The 17,876-nt window shown below is 46.4% G+C and overlaps 1 protein-coding gene across 1 annotated transcript in view; it reads left to right on the top strand.

The window, feature by feature from the left end:
• CPLX2 (complexin 2) overlaps positions 1-12,137 on the top strand; it is a 212,181-nt gene extending 200,044 nt beyond the window's left edge. The window contains exons 5-7 of the mRNA XM_078652827.1: positions 5,834-6,558; positions 6,621-7,569; positions 7,663-12,137. Of these exons, the coding sequence (XP_078508953.1) occupies positions 5,834-6,031 (198 nt within the window). The 3' untranslated portion in view covers positions 6,032-6,558; positions 6,621-7,569; positions 7,663-12,137. The remainder of the gene's footprint in view (positions 1-5,833; positions 6,559-6,620; positions 7,570-7,662) is intronic.
• The last annotated feature ends 5,739 nt before the right edge of the window (positions 12,138-17,876 follow it).

Genomic DNA, 17,876 nt, shown 5'->3' with positions numbered 1-17,876 from the left:
TGTGGGTTGAGGAGGCTGCTGCCACTGTTGGGAAAAATGGTATGAAGGTTGTAGAGGTTGAGAGGGTTGTTGCCACTGGAAAGTTGTAGGTTGTGGTATTTGTGGGATTCGTGGGGTATATGGAGGTTGCTGCCACTGATACGTGGTGTATTCTGGGGGGGGTGAAAACCCTCTATTTGCTGGGAAGGTGGAGCTGGAAAAGTTTTGTCTTGGGGGTGTGGGTAGGAAATAACACAGGGGAAGTGGGTTTATTTGGGTGGCAGGTCCACTGCTGGGTGTGTTGCAGATATAATTTGCTGCCCCTATCTCCCTAAATTTGATGGTGATAACGTCACCCGCTATGGTCTTCGTGTTCCTGCCCACCCAGTCACCTCTACGTACCGAAAAAATCTGACCACTGATATGAGTGTGTAAGGGTTTATGCAGTTGGAGCCACTGCGCACATTTATTCCTTAGCTCTGCGAAAGTTTCTCTGACATCCTCCTTCAGTGGAGGTACAGCCGTTAAGACGACCACGAAGGGGGAAACTTCCGGCGGCAGATTGATTATTTTAGAGCGAACCTGCTTTGTCTTAAGTTCTTGAGGTTTATCTAAGGAGGAAAGTACTGCTGGAGTGGCGGTGTAACCATTTATACCCTTCGCTTGGTGGTTATCTGTTTTGGTTGAACCTGTAGAAGTTTTCGGGGGTGTTTGAGTTGCTGAAGCTGAACCTACGGGAATAGGGGTGGATGGGGAAGCATCTGATTTACTCCCTTTTTGGGTTTGAAGCTGTACAACTGGTGCCTTGGTAGCTAGTGGGGTGTTGGACTTGATCGATGTGTCTGTTACATGGTTGATGCGGGGTGTATTTTTGGGAAGTACTACTTTTGCCCCGTGCAGTTGTGAAGGCCCAGTCCCGCTTGTCTTGGTACCACATTTCAGATTAATAAGTGACGTGAGTCTGTCAAGCTTAGATATTAGAGGTTTGATTTGTGTCGCTATTGTGGCTTCGAGATCAGATTTAAGGTCTATTACCATGTTTTCAACCCAGCAAGGTATGCCTGACACAGAGTTGGGGATAGGTGAGATCAAGTTGTGATTCTTGACTTTTACTTTGGGTTTTTCCTTAGTCTTGGGCGCAGCCTTGATGGAAGTGGTGGTGCCTCTCCCTAATTCTATCAGTTCTGGAATCATTCCTGTATCAGGTATATGGGAATGACTAGCTGCACTCTGCTCTAGCTTATCAGGTGCTTGGCATGCTTCTAAATCTGGGGTAGCCTCAAGGTCAACATATGACAGATCGAAATCTGAATGAGTCACAGATAGGTCTACTGCGTTCGGGACAGTCAGTGTGGGGACAGCCGTTAAGGGTAAGGGTAGAGAACAATTATTAGCGGTCTGGTGGGAAGGGGAGCTTGCAGTTGCAAGGGAGCCCAGAGATGAACGTTTAGCGTTCATGAGATCCAGGGAGACTCTTTTTTCCAACAGAATAATGCTCTTGTCAATGGTTTCATTGACCCGGGAGATGAAGTGATCTATGGGACCGGTCACTTGTGCCACGGACGTAGCTTTTTTGGTGTTGCTTCTAGTTCTGGTACGTATGGTGGACATCTGCGATGTGAAGCAAGGTACTGCGGCGTGGGCCTGACAGGAGGTAGACAGTAAATCCTGTGGCTGGCCACTCTATGTTGTAATCAGATGAGAATCACTGGTCCGCCTACCTTACGTGTGATGGAGAGAAAAAAGGATGCTGGGGTTCTGTGCCGGGGCCGTCGTCTGCCGTCCTCGAACGGCCTCAAACGGCCCTGTCTTTGCCCAGTCTTCGCCCGGGCTGCGTCCCGCGCTGCGGGAGTAAGATGTTGTTAAGTAGGGGGCGTAAAAGGGCGGGGGGCGGGCCAGCAGGAAGAGCGGACCGGAAGCTATACATCGGTCTTGCAGGGACTTCTGGGAAATGAAGTCCCCGCACGCTCGCAGCCCCGCTGGTGCCTCACGCCCCTCACCGCCTTTCCGCCTTGGTCCGATGTTATTCCTCCCAGCTGATGTAGCGTCCAACACCCGCTGACGAGGCGGCACCCGCGAAGCGGGTGCGGCGAGAAGTGGGCTGGAGGAGAGAGCTGGAGGTCTGATGCACTGCTGGACTTGTGGTCTGGTGCACTGCTGTGCCTCGTGAATCTAGCCAGGTATGTCTGTTTTGGTCAATGAGCGTAAATACTAGCTTAGTTTCGTGCAGATACATTGTGAATGCTCCCTTATTGCCTGTGGGTTACGGAGTAAATACTTTATTAATTCTGTGCAGATACATTGTGAATGCTCCGTTATTGCCTGTTGGTTACAAACTTGGTTAGTTTCATTCAGATACATTGTAAATGCTCCGTTATTGCCTGTTGGTTACAAACTTGGTTAGTTTCATTCAGATACATTGTGAATGCTCTGTTATTGCCTGTCAGTTACAGGGGAAATACTAGCTTAGTTTCGTGCAGATACATTGTGAATGCTCCGTTATTGCCTGTGGGTTACGGAGTAAATACTTTATTAATTCTGTGCAGATACATTGTGAATGCTCCGTTATTGCCTGTTGGTTACAGGGTAAATACTCGGTTAGTTTCATTGAAAATGCTCCGCTAATCCGGTCGATTATGGGGTAAATACTTGGTTAGTTTAATGCAGGTACTTTGTGAAAGCTCAATTATTGCCTGTGGGTTATGGGATAAATACTTGGTTCCTTTTGTGCAGCCACATTGTGAATGCTCTGTTATTGCCTGTCAGTTACAGGATAAATTCTCGGTTAGTTTAATTGTGAATGCTCCGTCAACACCTGTCAGCTACGGGGTAAATACTTGGATAGTTTTGTGCAGATACATTGTGAATGTTCCGTTATTGCCTGTCGGTTACAGGGTAAATACTCGGTTAGTTTCATTGTGAATGCTCCGCTAAAGCCTGTCAATTATGAGGTAAGTACTTGGTTAGTTTCATACAGGTACTTTGTGAAAGCTCAGTTATTGCCTGTGGGTTACTGAACAAATACTTGATTCGTTATGTGCAGCTACATTGTGAATGCTCTGTTATTGCTTGTCAGTTACAGGGTAAATACTTGGTTAGTTTGATTGTGAATGCTCCATCAACACCTGTCAGCTACGGGGTAAGCATTTGGTTAGTTTTGTGCAGGTACATTTTGAATGCTCCTTTATTGCCTGTCGGTTACACTGTAAATACTAGGTCAGTTTCATGTAGATACATTGTGAACCCTTAGTAATTCCCATGTGTTTACAGATACAGTGGGCATCATAGGGTAGTTTCATGCGTTAACTCTTTCCGTGCTGATGACGGAACCGCTCCGTCACCAACCGCGGTGGCGCTGTGCTGATGACGGAGCGGTTTCATCATGGCCCGCCCGACGCGTCTGCGCGGCGCGTTCTATTAAGCGGGCGGGGCCATGATGGAACCGCTCCGTCATGAGCACAGCTCAACCGCGGCTGGTGACGGAGAAGTTCTGTCACCAGCATGGGCCCGCCGCACGGCCCCCCGCCCCCTTAGCGCTGCGGCGGAATAGCCGCCGCAGCGATGTGGTTAATGCTGGGAATCCTTGGTTATTACCATGCAATAACATTGGGAAATCTTGGTTAATTAGCTGCATTTGCACTCTGAATCCCTGGTTACTACAATACGGTTACTAGTTGGATCCTTAGTAAAATGGAGTCATCTGGTGAAATGACAGGATACTAAGCAGTAACTCTATAGCCCTTATTTTCTAGTCTATGTCTGTCCCAATGGTACAAGGGAAACATCCATAAGTCCTCCCTTTCTTAATATGCAGAGTGGCTGCAGCTGACGTCCCAAATGCAAGTTCCAGTGAAATGGATTCTGCATCAAACGCTCGGGTCTTGATGGCTTCTGAAACCTATATTTGCGGAAGTATTTCCTGCATTAGTAACTTTCTCAAGCATGGACTCCCCATTAATTTACATCACTAAATGTATTTGCCTATCTGTGAAATCACGAACATTTTTACCCGCCAGCGATTTCTCTTTTCAGTGCTTTCATATCAATTAGCTTTACTGTTTTTAATTACCATGAAATTGATATGAAACTTTATGAAACTTATATTCTAAAGCAAAGCTCCACTGCATGCATTTTAAATGGTTTTGATAGAATGTATAGGAAATGTAATGTCATCAAAAGGAAATAACCGCATATCCCTAGTGTTTTGTATATCTCTGCATTTCTCGTTGGATTGATTTGCTGATTTTATATTGGGTTGTTAAAATTGTATTTTCTTGTATGTACTTTTATGGCTATATTAGCCGAAATAAAGCTATAATGATTATGATGATGAGAATGTATAGGAAATACAAAGGCCGATAAAGCTAGGGATAGGAATCGGACTCTGCCACTTTAAAGGAGTGAAGCTCCCTCAGAGTCCCACAATGCACTGTAATTTCAGTCATTCCAAAGCTAGTATCATAGAGTTCTATGCTCAGTGTGTGGGTTACTCTATACTGCTGGGGAGGGAGTTATCGGTTGACTCCATGTGGTTCTGCCGTGAGTTCAAGGCTATTTAAATGTGATTTCAGATTGAATATGGTATTTGTTTTGTCCAGTTCGAGGTTGGATGACTCAATGCAATTCTATTTTCAATTCCTGACTAGTATTATTCAATTCCATTCTGAGTATGCAGTAGTTCTGTTCAGTTCTAGACCGTGTTATTGGTTCCTATATGTAATTCTGGATTGAGTTAAGGAATCATTCCAAGGAGTTACTAATTTGTTCCATGAAGTTCTTGGTTGGGTACATGGCTAGCTGCATGCAGCTAGTGTTGAGTGTTGAGTGTAGATCGCGCTATATGTTGTCTAGGATGGGAGTATAAAAGGGGGTGGTGATGGGCGGAGCATCTGAACTAATCAAACACTCACACCCAGTCAACAGATCTGGGTTTAATCCATCACCGTTCTTTAGCCCACTCTGCCACCCCAGTTCAGACATGGCCATATGCAAATCAGTCTGACCCTGTGCCTCATGGGAACAGTCCAGCCCGAACTGCCAAGCCATGCCTTCCCTGGACCGGATTCAAGCTTCCTAGGACCGGTTTCTGGCATTACAGCCGTCTTCAGCCAGGCTTGCTTGAATCCAGTGGCAAAGTGAGCAAGGGACATCCAATTCTATGTTGAATTCTTGGATGGCTCCGTGCACATGTCGTTTCGGTCAGTGCTTAATTTGAGCCAGTAGATTCAGGTGGGGCCATCCAACACTCATTTTTGGTGGCTCACACTTATTATTCCTCATCAGACTTTGAACCAAAAGCAGTGGAGAGAAAAAGCACAAAAGGGGCAAAGAAGATGGAAGAAAATACTGTAAAAAAGTGTAAAAGAAAGAAAGCAGGGATGAAAAAGAACCAGGAAAGGTGAGGTAGAGAAGGAGTGAGTAGCTGGTCATGGGTGGAAGAGGCATGAGGTGCAATCATGACTGAACAACCTTGGTATTTGGTACCCCAACCTTCGAAAGTACCATTTGCGGGCCTTCGTGCAAAACCTTGGGCCCCAGCACTTATTATTTTGCAAATGAAGTATTGGTTTGAATGCATTGCGCCCTCCAGGCAGTTGCAAGTTAAGTGTTTGGTTATTTCCAATCAGTTTAGGTCCAATTATTGGTTTGATCAGTATAGTCCTAGGCTGGGTGTGTCATTAGCCCCTTGCAGTGGTAAGTTGCAGGCATTGCTTTCTCCCATACACTTCCCTTGATATTGCCTAGATAGGTCTTGACACTTTCAGTTTAGTTTGAGTTAATGGCTAGAGTGCTTTATTCACCACATGTAACATTCCACTGTCCTCACTTTGTTTTGCTCTCATCCTTGCTGCAGTACGGTCTGAAGAAGAAGGAGGAAAAGGAGGCGGAGGAGAAGGCTGCCATGGAGCAGGCATGCGAAGGCAGTCTCACACGCCCCAAGAAAGCTATCCCAGCAGGCTGCGGCGACGAGGACGATGAAGAGGAGGAAAGCATCCTGGACACCGTGCTCAAGTACCTGCCAGGACCTCTGCAGGACATGTTCAAAAAGTAATGATGGCATGGTGTCAGACCCACCTGTTTGTTCTCCCACAACACACAGGGAAGCCATACCCAATCTATGGAATCCCTCAGACTTTGACAAAAACCCATGATCTACCTTTTTTTAAGTTGCTGTTTCTTTGACTGAGGACTCCAAAAGTCTCCGTCTACCACCTCTGCAACTGTGGAGAATACTTTGAAGGACACGCTTCACTGTTATATCCGGTGCCTGTTTCTAAATTTTTATCTCCTAGTAAATGAAAAGACACAAATCTGTTCTCACAACCTAGAAATGGTGTAAGTCTGTCCCCAGCCTGGACTGCTTTTTTACAAGGGCCGAATATTTTTTTGTTTCTTGAACACTGCCAGCACATCTCTTTCAGAAACAAGACAGAGTCAGCTGTACTTTCTTATTTCTTTTACTGCATACAAAATCCATATGGCATTCCCCCACCACTTAAGCACGCGCACATGCATACATGCATTTAAACTTTCTGAAAACTCTCTCTACACGGCTCAACAAAACAATCTTTCTACACGGCTCAACAAAACAATCTCTCTACAAGGCTCAACGATACCTTACAATACAATCTCTCGACAAGGCTCAACGATACCTTACAATACAATCTCTCGACAAGGCTCAACAAGGCTCAACGATACCTTACAGGGCTTTAGCTGAGCATCTCATGATGAGTAATCCCACTTCTGACACCAAACGCTGCTTTTCCTAAATTGTCATCTTCACTCACCAAGAATAAGTTAACAGTGCCCAGTTAGGAGCTACCCTGTTTGGCAGTAATTTTTAATCAAAACCCAAAAGCTTTTATTTGGGAACAAAAAAATCACATTAAGAGAACAAAAGTGATTAAATTACCAGGGTCACTGGAAAATCCACACTTCCTGAGGGATCCTTGATAAGGAGAAGTAGAAGTAGAAGTTGGGTGGCATCTTTACTCACTGACAGCCTTTACAATCCCAGTAGACTTAAAAAGAGTAGTACTCACTGCAGTCACTGTGGACCAGATGACTGCAGTGGACTTTGCTTGCTTAGCCCCTTCCTAACAGAATCATCTGTAGTAGAGTCGAAGTGTGCTCTTAGTGACAACCTTATTAACTCTTAGACAAAACTGGATTCTCTCTCACTAAACGTCTTGGTACCACTTCAGACTGAAATGCTGTGTCGCTCAGTGACAACCGTGCTAACCTATACACTAAACTGCATTCTCACTCTCTAATAGTCTTACTAACCAATGCACTGCATTGGAGTCTTACTCACTGACAAGCTTGTTAATCATGGGTATTCTTACTAACCCCATAAACACAGGTGTAGGCTGATTCATTGTCAGGCTTGCTAACCACCTTACACTTCAGTGGAGCTACTCCCATCCACATTTTTGCTGAGCTTAACACATAGGAGCAGATTCACAGAACTAATCTGAGATAATATCCTAATCTTACTACTTTTGGTATTCACAGAAGACATTTAGTAGTAGTAAAGTTAGGAATCCTAACTTTACTACTACTAAATGCCTTTTGTGAATACCAAAAGTAGTAAAGTTAGGATTTTGTCTCAGTTTAGTAGTAGTAAAGTTAGGAGTCCTAACTTTACTACTACTAAATGCCTTCTGTGAATACCAAAAGTAGTATGTTTAGAATTTTATCTCAGATTAGTTCTGTGAATTGGCCCCAATGACAATAAAGTGTAACCTTTCTCCCTACCAGCCTTGGTTAACCAATGCACTTTACTTGAATCTCCTTCATAGATAAACTTGCTAGCCCCAAATTATTAGTCTCATCTTGCTATGTAGGTTCTGAGTGTGCCTTTTAATTTGTGTCAAAGGGCCAAATATCTTATGGAAACTCTTTTCGGAAGTTGATTCCACCACCTCTGCTCCCACTTAGCAACAACATACACCACGTCTGGTGGGTGTAAGAATTGGGGTCTCCCTGCTACTCTCTCTCTGTAGGGGCAGTTTCACCCCAGACATCCATCTTAGATAGATTTTGTTCTGTGTGCCTCTTTCCGTGAAGCTGTGATGTGGGGCTGTCAGGTCACATGTGGTGGCAGGCATGAGCTGACCATTCCCTGTGGCTTAGCAGGCCTCCTCGAGAATAATCACCCTTCCCTATGTTGACCGGTGGACACTGAGTGAACTTGTTTCTGTTTGTCTCTCCAATGGGGGCCTCCACTAGCTTCTCCTGAGAAACTGCACATTAGCAAGGCTACAATTCCTTACCTTATGCTGCTTTCTCATAACTAAAGGTGAGATTGGAAATTACTTTAACCAATAAAATCCTACTGGACCGGTCTCTGTTCTCCACGGGTGACTCTATTAGTATTTACTAGTTCCAATGCCAAAAGTAAACACTTATTTTCTCTTTCATAAAGACAAATGTGCTATTTGATGAAGGTCCCAGCACTCAGAAGACAAGACCATACACAAAGGTATTACTGTTGCCCCACCTAATCTGTAGGTAGCCTTTCGTCTTTCACTTCCCGTACCTTGCATCCCTGTACAGATGTCCCAACTAACCAATGCTTCTGACTGCCTGATACTGTGACCTCAAACAAAACGACTGAAATGCCTATGACGCGGTATGCACCAGCCAAGTCTGTCTAAGTAGGAGACTGTAGTGCTGTGGTCTTTGAAAGGGACATTTATGGTCCTTCATAGACTCCATCCCAGAACCAAAGCATACACATTCTGCGTGTCCATGTCTATTACACTACCACAAATGAATGCATCCATTATTTGAATCAAAATCAACAGAGACAGCTGAAAACTACACAGTTCTAAGACAATATTATATTTATGGAGACTGTGTTAGACAAGGCAAGGCAGTTCTCAATAATATCCAACAAGCACACACTTGTCTTACCCTTCAGAGGTTTCTTTACTGCGGTGAAGTTGAGTGCTTTGACGCCAAGGAAGCTCGAACGGTCAGAAACCATTAACCCAGTAATACAAATGTCTATCTTGTAAGCATCATTGTTGCTCTGAGGTCATGTCAACGACAGCACACTGATAAACCACAAGTACAGCAAAATGGGAAACAGCAAATACCACAACCGCTGAACAATGCGTTGCCTTTGCAATGCGGGAGAAACAACTAATGCATCTGAACCATGCATTCCATTTACAATGCAAGTCATTACAACGACATGCGTTAAATAAAGCGTTGTTGGACTTTAAAGCCCAAAGCTTTCCCTACTGTTGCTGGGACTGGAGTTGGAGTAGTAAATTATACTATTCCACGGTCCAGCGCCCCTCTAAGGCAAGTCATTGTAACGACTTGCGTTGTAAATGGAATGCGTGCTTCAGACACATTTGTTGTTCCGCCCGCATTGTTAAAGAACGGGTGGGAAAGGAGAGCGTGGTTATGTCATACAACCGAGCAAAACATATGAAATAGGTGAATAACATTGAAACACATCTTTCTGTGCCCAGCAGAGCCACGTGTAATGTGGATGTTGGCAATGCTTTATATTACTTTGTGAACACTGACACTCCCACATCTTCTGCCTATGTTTCGATTCTGAAGTCAAAACTCATGGCATAGAGGACAGAAGATTCATGGGCCCAGGAAACTCACTCTTCAAAATCATATAGTATTTGCATTACTAGCTTGTGGTTAAACACAGTTGCATGTAGCGGCATGTTACCAATGCCATCTATACACCAACCTCCCATGGGCCACATCTGTTCACAACTTAAACATTTTTTAAACTTCAAACATTCCTCCCATGGCCTTTCTTGTAAGGCCTTGACACAGGACCAAAGTTCTGGAAATGTAACCGCCTTTTGCACCCCTGCCAACTCCAGATGGTGATTGTCTAAAAGACTGCCAGGCTGGATACCAGTGTGCATTGGAAAGTGGCCCAGTGACCAAGTGCTTCTTGTTGTGCCATTGAATCTGTGAGTCAGAGCAACAGAGCTGCCATCTATCCAGGGCCTGCACATTGCCACAATCATTCCAAGGGCTTTGGCAAGTTGATGATGGTTTATCTGCATAACTTCAAATCAGCATTTGTTTGTACGAGTTTTTTTTTTAAACCGGAAGTTGACGGAAAGTAAAGGCTGCTCCACTGCCCATTGATATTTCTGAAGCTGGTGCCACTTCAACTTTCTTATGGTTCTGTTGACCACCCTTACCCAAGACCAGTCGCAATAGAGATGGAAACGTCCATGAGGTACTGCCTGGTGAACTGATATTGAACTGATAGACATGAATCGGGGCAGATGACGTCATCAAAAATATCCAACAAAATGCCGGCACTTGGCCAGCCATGAAAGTGTCAAGCGACTGGCGAGGAGGAAAGACTATTTTTCAAGATGGCTTCCCGGGGGACTGACAGAAAGAAACCGGAAGCAGTCCACTTGTTTTATTCTCTACACATTCCGATTCTGCGCCTAACTGGCAAACCAAACAAGAATAAGATTTTGTAAGAAAAAAAAGGATGCTGTTCTGTCCAACATGCTGGTCCAGGGACCAAAAACCACATGAGTTAAACAGGAGGACTTGTAGTATCTGCCAGAATAGTCTCTATTGTACATGCCGATGACTGTAAAGCTGATTGCATGCTTGCTGTATACTTCAAAAAAAGGTGTTTATATTATGAGTTGTTGCGGAAGTTCCTAGAGCGGTCCTTCATGTAAATATAATGACCGCACAAGGCCCTACCAGAGTTTTCGTACACTGAATGATGTTCACCAGTCCCATGTCCTGCGGCATCTTGAGCCACATTGGAACAGCAAAGTTGCTTGCTTACAAATCCACCCCCTCCATCTGTGCCATTGTATTCACTAATTATGTATAGATTTTTCTAAGGGTTGAGGGGTGGAATATATGTTTGCAAACGTTTTGTTCACTCTCCTGTTGTTTTGAAGGCCAAAACATTTGGTGATCATTCGTCTGCGTTTTTTGTTGCACTCTGTTCAGGTTCTGTGTGCTCTTGTTTCTTATTGAACCAAAGTAATGTTGTTTCTCTGTGGCTGGGAGCCTTGTGCCATCCAATATCTAGTTTTGGTTGCCCCATGCTGCCATAAGATACACAGAGGGGGTGGCCGATGAAAGAAATCTCAGGTATTGGTTTGCAATATTTTCTACCACTATGCATGTGAGCTAAAGTTGCTTGTGTTAGTGTGAAGGGAAATGTCTGTCTTTTCCAGGCTATGTGACGGAGCACAACTGGTTATATCACTGCCAGTGGTGTGTGCTTATACTGCGCACACAACCACTCACTTGAACACAAGCACAAAGGCCCTTGTGAGGATATATAGAGCCCAGCAAAGAAATTTTATGCGATTTGCAAATGCTAGTCAGTTACAGGCCGGACTGGCCATCGCGGGCACCGGGCGTTTTCCCGGTGGGCCGGAAGGGTGGGGGCTGGTTTTGGACCCGTGGCCCACGGCCCCCTGTAACAAAAGCAGGAGTGGTGCTTCTCACTAGCACCCCCACCGCCGCTCCTGAGGCCGGTCAAGCACATTGCCAGGGCTGGTTGCTGTTCCCTGTCCGGCCATGGTCAGTTAACACGCATTGGCCGATATACAAGTACATGCACCTGTTCCCATACATACAGGCAACTTACGTACACATCCAGGCACACTAATACATAGAGAAAGGCACACGAAAGCGCACAAGCATGCACACTATCAGAGCAGGGATGATTAAGCTGAATTTGATTGGCTGCCCATGAATAATATGGAAGCCGTGCTAGCCTTCACTTGTAGTAGCACTGGCTTTCTTACTATAGTTTAAGTCAAATGCCCAAATCACATTCCAGGTGACTGAATCTGTAGACAGAACCTTCAGAATGAAACACTGTGATCGTTGACATCTTGACTAGAAGGTGAAATCACCAGGCCTTTCCTGTTACATGTAGTTTCCTGCTGTGTCCAGTGTTTCTATGGCGGCACAAAAGCAACTTCTGTGAACACAGAAGCACTTTGTGGCACCAAGATGATCTCTTTGTTGGAAAAATTGGAGTCTATCGACTTTATGCCATTTTTGTTGCTTCCAAAAGCTCAGTCCTGCGGTTGATTTTAATTATGTCATTTCATGAATGAATATTTGCCATTGGTTTCAGATGAAAGGTATTAAAAACCACGAAGAGCACACACATTGTTTTCGTTTCCTCTTAAATCTACCTGACTGTATAAACGTTAAATCAAGGGCCTGTCTGTGCTTCAATTAATCTGCTGTGGTTTGTGTTGATAAAGCACTTTGGAACCTTCTATGAAGCATTGTATAAATGCGGTTGCAATGCAAATCTTATTTTAAGCACAAGTAAGAAACAGAAAAAATGGTGCTGCATTTATAACATGCTCCAAATCCTATCCTTGTCAAAATGCTCTTCTTTTACTCACAAGCAACAGCTTTTTGGCATCATGATCGCTGTGCTCTCTTTTTAGCTAGTGCGTGTTACAGAATCGTCTAGCCCTGTCGCGTCTCTCATCTCCAAGCCATGCTCTTGGTTCTTTGCTGATTTTTCCCTACAGAGGGGGCTGATTGAAAAGCCCCTTGCAACACTTTTGCGCTGCCGTTGCATCACTTTTGTGACCCAGCGGCAACATAAAAAATGCGGCCAATTTTCAACGTGACGCATCTAGGGAGATGTGTCACGTTGTACAGCCCTGCATCACATTATATCTTCATCTGGTATAATGTATGCAGGGTGAGCATTCCCACCCAGGAAAGCCTCGTAAAAGTGACGCAGTGAAATCTACAAAATTTCACTGCACCACTTCTAGGACGCCACTGCATCAAAACCTTACATCTGCTTGAAGCAGGCGTAAGGAGTGACACAGTGTAGTGAGAATAGGCCTCAAAATGCATTGCTGGAGATGCGTCATGCTTGCAACACAACTCCAGCAATGCGTGACTTTTGCGCCAATCCATGAGCCATGGTGCCCCGTATTCTATATAAGGTGCATCCATGGTGGCGCAAGTTTCGCTGGCTGGCGCAGGGAAACGGACTAATCTCTACAAATGCGTCAGTTTCTTGTAAATCTGCCCCAGAATGTTCTGGAAGCTCCAGTAAGGTTCCGTCTGCTTTTTTTCTGTGCACCTCACATTTTTACTCTCAGCCACGGATTCGAGTCTGTCCGCCCCCCTCTGTGTATTTTTTCAAACCAATAAAGCCATAAAAATCGGGGGCGATACATTAAAAAAAGCATGTGGTGGTGAAGAGTGACGTGAAGAATTGGTCAAGGTTCGGACTCCAGCCATTGTGTCATTATACCATCCGGTCCTTGTGCATCATGAGTAGTTGTTAACTGTGTCTCTGGCTGGGGTGTGTTCTAGTGTTTGGCCATGCGGGTATTTATCTTGGAGTGGTGTGGTGGTGGAGTGGTCAGGGACTATTTCCGGCGAGCGCTCTAGTGCGCAGGAGCTACGGAGGGACAGGTACTTAAAGCTCCCCGCCCAGCGCAGCGGTAACGCGCAGCGGTGGCGCCTTCGCTTAGCCGGAGTCGTGCCAGAGTCCTGCCCGTCTGCGCCCGTCCGCGACAGGACGGGGCAGGACTTTGACCCTTTCTGTGGCTTTTCTCTTGGCCATAATGCTGTGCTATGCTAGGGACAGACTCGTTGCCATTGGTCAGTCACTTGGGACCTGTGGGACAACGCGGGTGGACCCCTCATGTGGCCCACTCTCTTGTGGTTGTGGGCGGTTTACTCTTCCCGCTCCCCTTGGAAGGGGTTCCAAGGAGCGCGTCACTGTCACTGTGGCTGTCAGTTCATTTCCTTCTATCAGCATCTGGAATTTGAACGTCAGGTCGCTGGTAAAGCATCAGCTGGATATTTCCGACCTGCTATGCCACGATCCGCCAGATTTATTCTGTCTGACAGAGACTTGGCTGCAGGATGCTGATACGGCCGTTGTCAACCTGGCCTTCCCGCCTGAATACTCGGTATTCACTCTTAACCGAGTCTCTAGAGGTGGAGGGATAGCCCTTGCGGTCAAGTCCTGTTACTCGTGTACGTGGCAGGGACAGAGTATCTCTGGCTGTGAAAGTGCAATGTTTAAGGTGGCTATCACGCCTAATTTTACTCTGTCGGGGCTACTGATCTATCGACCCCCAGGGAGTGAAGTGACCTTTAGAGCTGCACTACCAGATGCCATCAGCAAGCTGGCTGTAGGGTGTTCCAACTTCTCCATTATTGGGGATTTGAATCTGCATTTCGACAACCTATCTAGCCCGTCGGTGTCTAGCTTCATGGCAGATCTTGAAGCGCTCCAGCTGGCTCAGATGGTCGCACAACCTACCCATATAGGGGGCCATATCCTCGACCCGTTTTTTACCAACTTGGCGGAAGCCAGCATTTCTAGCCTTACACCGTTGGCATGGACTGATCATTATCTGATACAGATCCGGTGCCCCGTACCTGTTATGCAGCCCAAACCAGTGGTGTGTCCAACTCCCAGACGGCGCTGGAACAAACTGAAGTTGGATGAGTTTTACCATCTCTTGTCGTCCGACCCATTAGATATAACTGGGGCTGTAGATCAAGGCTACGATGGCTTCTGCAACTGGGTGACTAGGGCATTAGATTCCCTTATCCCCATAGTCTGGTGTAAATCGGGGGCCAGGAATTCCAGCCCATGGTACGACGACGCGTTACGGGCACTCAAGAACACTTGTAGGCGTGCAGAGCGGGCATGGCGCAAAACCTATAACAACGAGAAAAAGGTCCTGTACCTGGCCACTGTGAAACTCTATCATCGAGCAGTGTGCAGAACCCGCGCTGCCTTCTATGCCTTACAATTTCGGACTAGTGCTAACCCCTCTAAAACCATTTTCAAGGTGTTGAAAGACCTTACCGCTAAAAAGGTGACTGCGATCCACCAGAGCTCTGTCGAGCACTGTGAAATATTGGCGGATTTCTTTTTGGAAAAGGTCAATGCTATTTATCGGGCCTTTCCGTCGGCTATTTCACCCGCAGACACACCTTTTAAACCTTTGACATCCGAGGAGCTGCACTCTTTTCCGCTTTTAACATCTGAAAGCCTTGGCAAATTGGCTTGCCAAGTGAGGTCGGGGTCCCCAGCGGATCCGCTCTGTCCGGCTGTGTTCAAAGACCTAGCTGTGCATGACATCTCACCGCTATGTTCTCTGATCAATACGTCGCTTACATCCGGCGTAGTTCCACACAAGTGGAAACAGGCCATGGTCCGGCCTATTCTCAAGAAACCTAGCCTGGATGGTAGCAAGCCCGAAAGTTATCGGCCAATTTCACTTCTGCCGTGGCCTGCCAAGGTGACTGAGGCGTATGTTAACGCGGTCCTCTCGGAACATCTATACCAAGCCGATATCCTTGATATGACGCAGAATGGGTTTCGGGCAGGTCATAGCACGGAGACGGCTCTGCTGTATATGGTGGAGCATTTGCGCTGCGTGCTTGATGCGGGTCAAATGGCGGCGCTGGTGCTATTAGATCTGAGCGCCGCCTTTGACACCGTATCACACCCCATCCTTCTGCGTCGTTTAGAGGAGGCTGGTGTCACCGGCATCGCTCTCCAATGGTTCCGGTCTTTTTTAGCCAATCGGACCTTCAGCGTGACCGTCCCTCCGTACCAGTCCAAATACCATCTGTTGGATCTGGGGGTCCCCCAAGGCTCCTCGCTGAGTCCTACGTTGTTTAATCTATACGTAAGGCCGCTAGCTGAGGTTGTCCGGCAATGGGGTATGACAATGGTGTCATACGCCGATGATACCCAGCTAGCGGTCACGATCAGCGGGGATGCCGATGTGGATGCACCCAGATTCCAACAAGGACTGCGGGCGGTCGCTGGCTGGATGACGTCCAACTGCCTCCAGCTGAACGCCAGTAAGACCGAGGTCATGATTTTTGGCAAACAACCGGAACTTTGGGGAGGGAGACGGTGGCCAGGGGATTTGGGTCCTACACCTACCCCAGTCTCTGAGCTTAAAAACCTCGGGGTATGGTTGGATCCTTCCCTTACGTTTGCCTGCCATACCAAACGTACGGCGGCCTGTTGTTTTGGCATTCTACGGGGGCTCCGTCCTGTGCTTAAGTTTTTTGATGCCGCCACCAGGCAACTTGTGATCCAAGCCACTGTCATCTCTAGGCTGGATTATGCGATCTCCCTATTGGTTGGCCTGAACCAGGCAGAAATTGGACGCCTGCAGCGGATCCAGAATGCCGCTGCGAGATCGGTGGTAGGACTACCTAGATCATGCCCTACTTCCAGTACCCTGCGCTCGCTGCACTGGCTCCCGGTGGCTCAGCGGATTCAGTTCAAGGTCCTCTGTGTCGCCTATAAAATACTCAAGGGGTCTCCGGCCATGATTCTGTCCAAACTTCTGGTTCATTACACTCCAGCGCGAGCTTTAAGATCTGCTGATTTAGAACTGGCTGTTGTTCCTCGCTTTAAGCGCAGTAGAGCTGGCGGACGTTCCTTCCAAGTCCGTGCGGCGGTGCTCTGGAACTCCCTTCCCCCGGCGATCCGCGCCCTCAGGGACCTGCTTTCTTTTCGCCGTGCGGTGAAAACCTTCCTGTTCCCCTAGTTTTATTTTACTGTGTGTTGTCACGTTGTGTTGTGCTGCTACCTTGTCGCGGCGCCAGGACGCTCCTTTGCTGGAGCATTTGTGCGCCTAATAAAAGTGCATAACATAACATAACATAACATAACAGGGTGTCATGTATGCTTCCCCCAGTAGCAGCGAATGCTCTCGGAGTGTGCACTCAGCTCAGCTCTTTACGTCAGTGAATACTCCTTGTCCACGAGGAGCAAGATGGTCACCAGGACGTACTGGAGAAGCACCTGTAGCGACTGGGAGGAAGTTGAGGAGGGTATGAGTGGGCTAAAAAGAAAGGTGTAATTTGGTTGTGAGACAAAGAGGGGGGCATGAAGTTCCAAGAGAAATGTTGTTGGGGGGAAAGTGCCGTGGGTCAGAGGACAGAGACCATCCATGTAAGGGAGCGCTGTTGTGCGAAGGAAGACAAAGGGTGAACAACAGAAAGACACCAGTATCAATGAAGGAGAAGTTTGGGGGATTGGTGGTGCAGGTTTGTAAAAAGATGAAGACTCTGGTGGAGGTGAGGGAACACTGAAGTAGCTGTAAAGCGAGGGCACTGGAATTACACCAGTAAGTGTGGGGAAAAGTTGGAGCTCAGGAATGGGGCAAAGAGGAGCCTTTGGGAAAAGACCAGTAGCTGGAGTTTGTGGGCTTTAAAGGGGCTGAAATCATAACCTGATAGAATAGATGATGGTGGTCCAGAGCAGGTCATTCGCCTGGAGCCAGGCTGAGGCCATTTGCAGGGCATGTACCTCAGTGTGCCAATCAGAACACTGATCGTGGCAGCGGGGAGGAGAGCCAAGCCTTTTTCGCAAAAGGCTTTTCTTCCAGAGTCTGTGGTTTGTAGGAAGCATCTAGCAGTGATATTTCATGTTCCTCTTAGTGATCCAGGACTCAGCATTCCTGAACCATGATGGTTAAAGAAGACACCGTACATGACGTACGTCAATGGACCTAGAGGTGACTGTGGTCATGGATTCGATCATGGGAGGTGATCTGAAGGTTGGTACCACATCATCTGTAACAGAGTGTTACCATCACCAATTAAGATCAGTGGTCAATCAGTCATGTTACTTGAGAAAGATGTATCTTTAATACATATCCAGCTCAATACATCAGTTAAAATAATGCAACGTAATAAAAAAACTACAATTTCCAAGCAAGTTTCAAAGTTATAAAAACAAAACTGTCTTTAAAGGGCCATCCAGTTAAAACTTAAAAGCATGTCATCTTACATCATGAACGATAACGTTTTCAGAATCTCCCTTTGTTTGATGACCTCTGGTTGGGTTGGAAAACCTGTTGTGACATCTTTAA

Source organism: Lissotriton helveticus, chromosome 7 (assembly GCF_964261635.1).
Source record: "Lissotriton helveticus chromosome 7, aLisHel1.1, whole genome shotgun sequence".
Taxonomy (NCBI): Eukaryota; Metazoa; Chordata; class Amphibia; order Caudata; family Salamandridae; genus Lissotriton; species Lissotriton helveticus.
The sequence above is the reverse complement of the archived record's forward strand: the minus strand, read 5'-3'. Positions and strand labels throughout refer to the sequence as shown.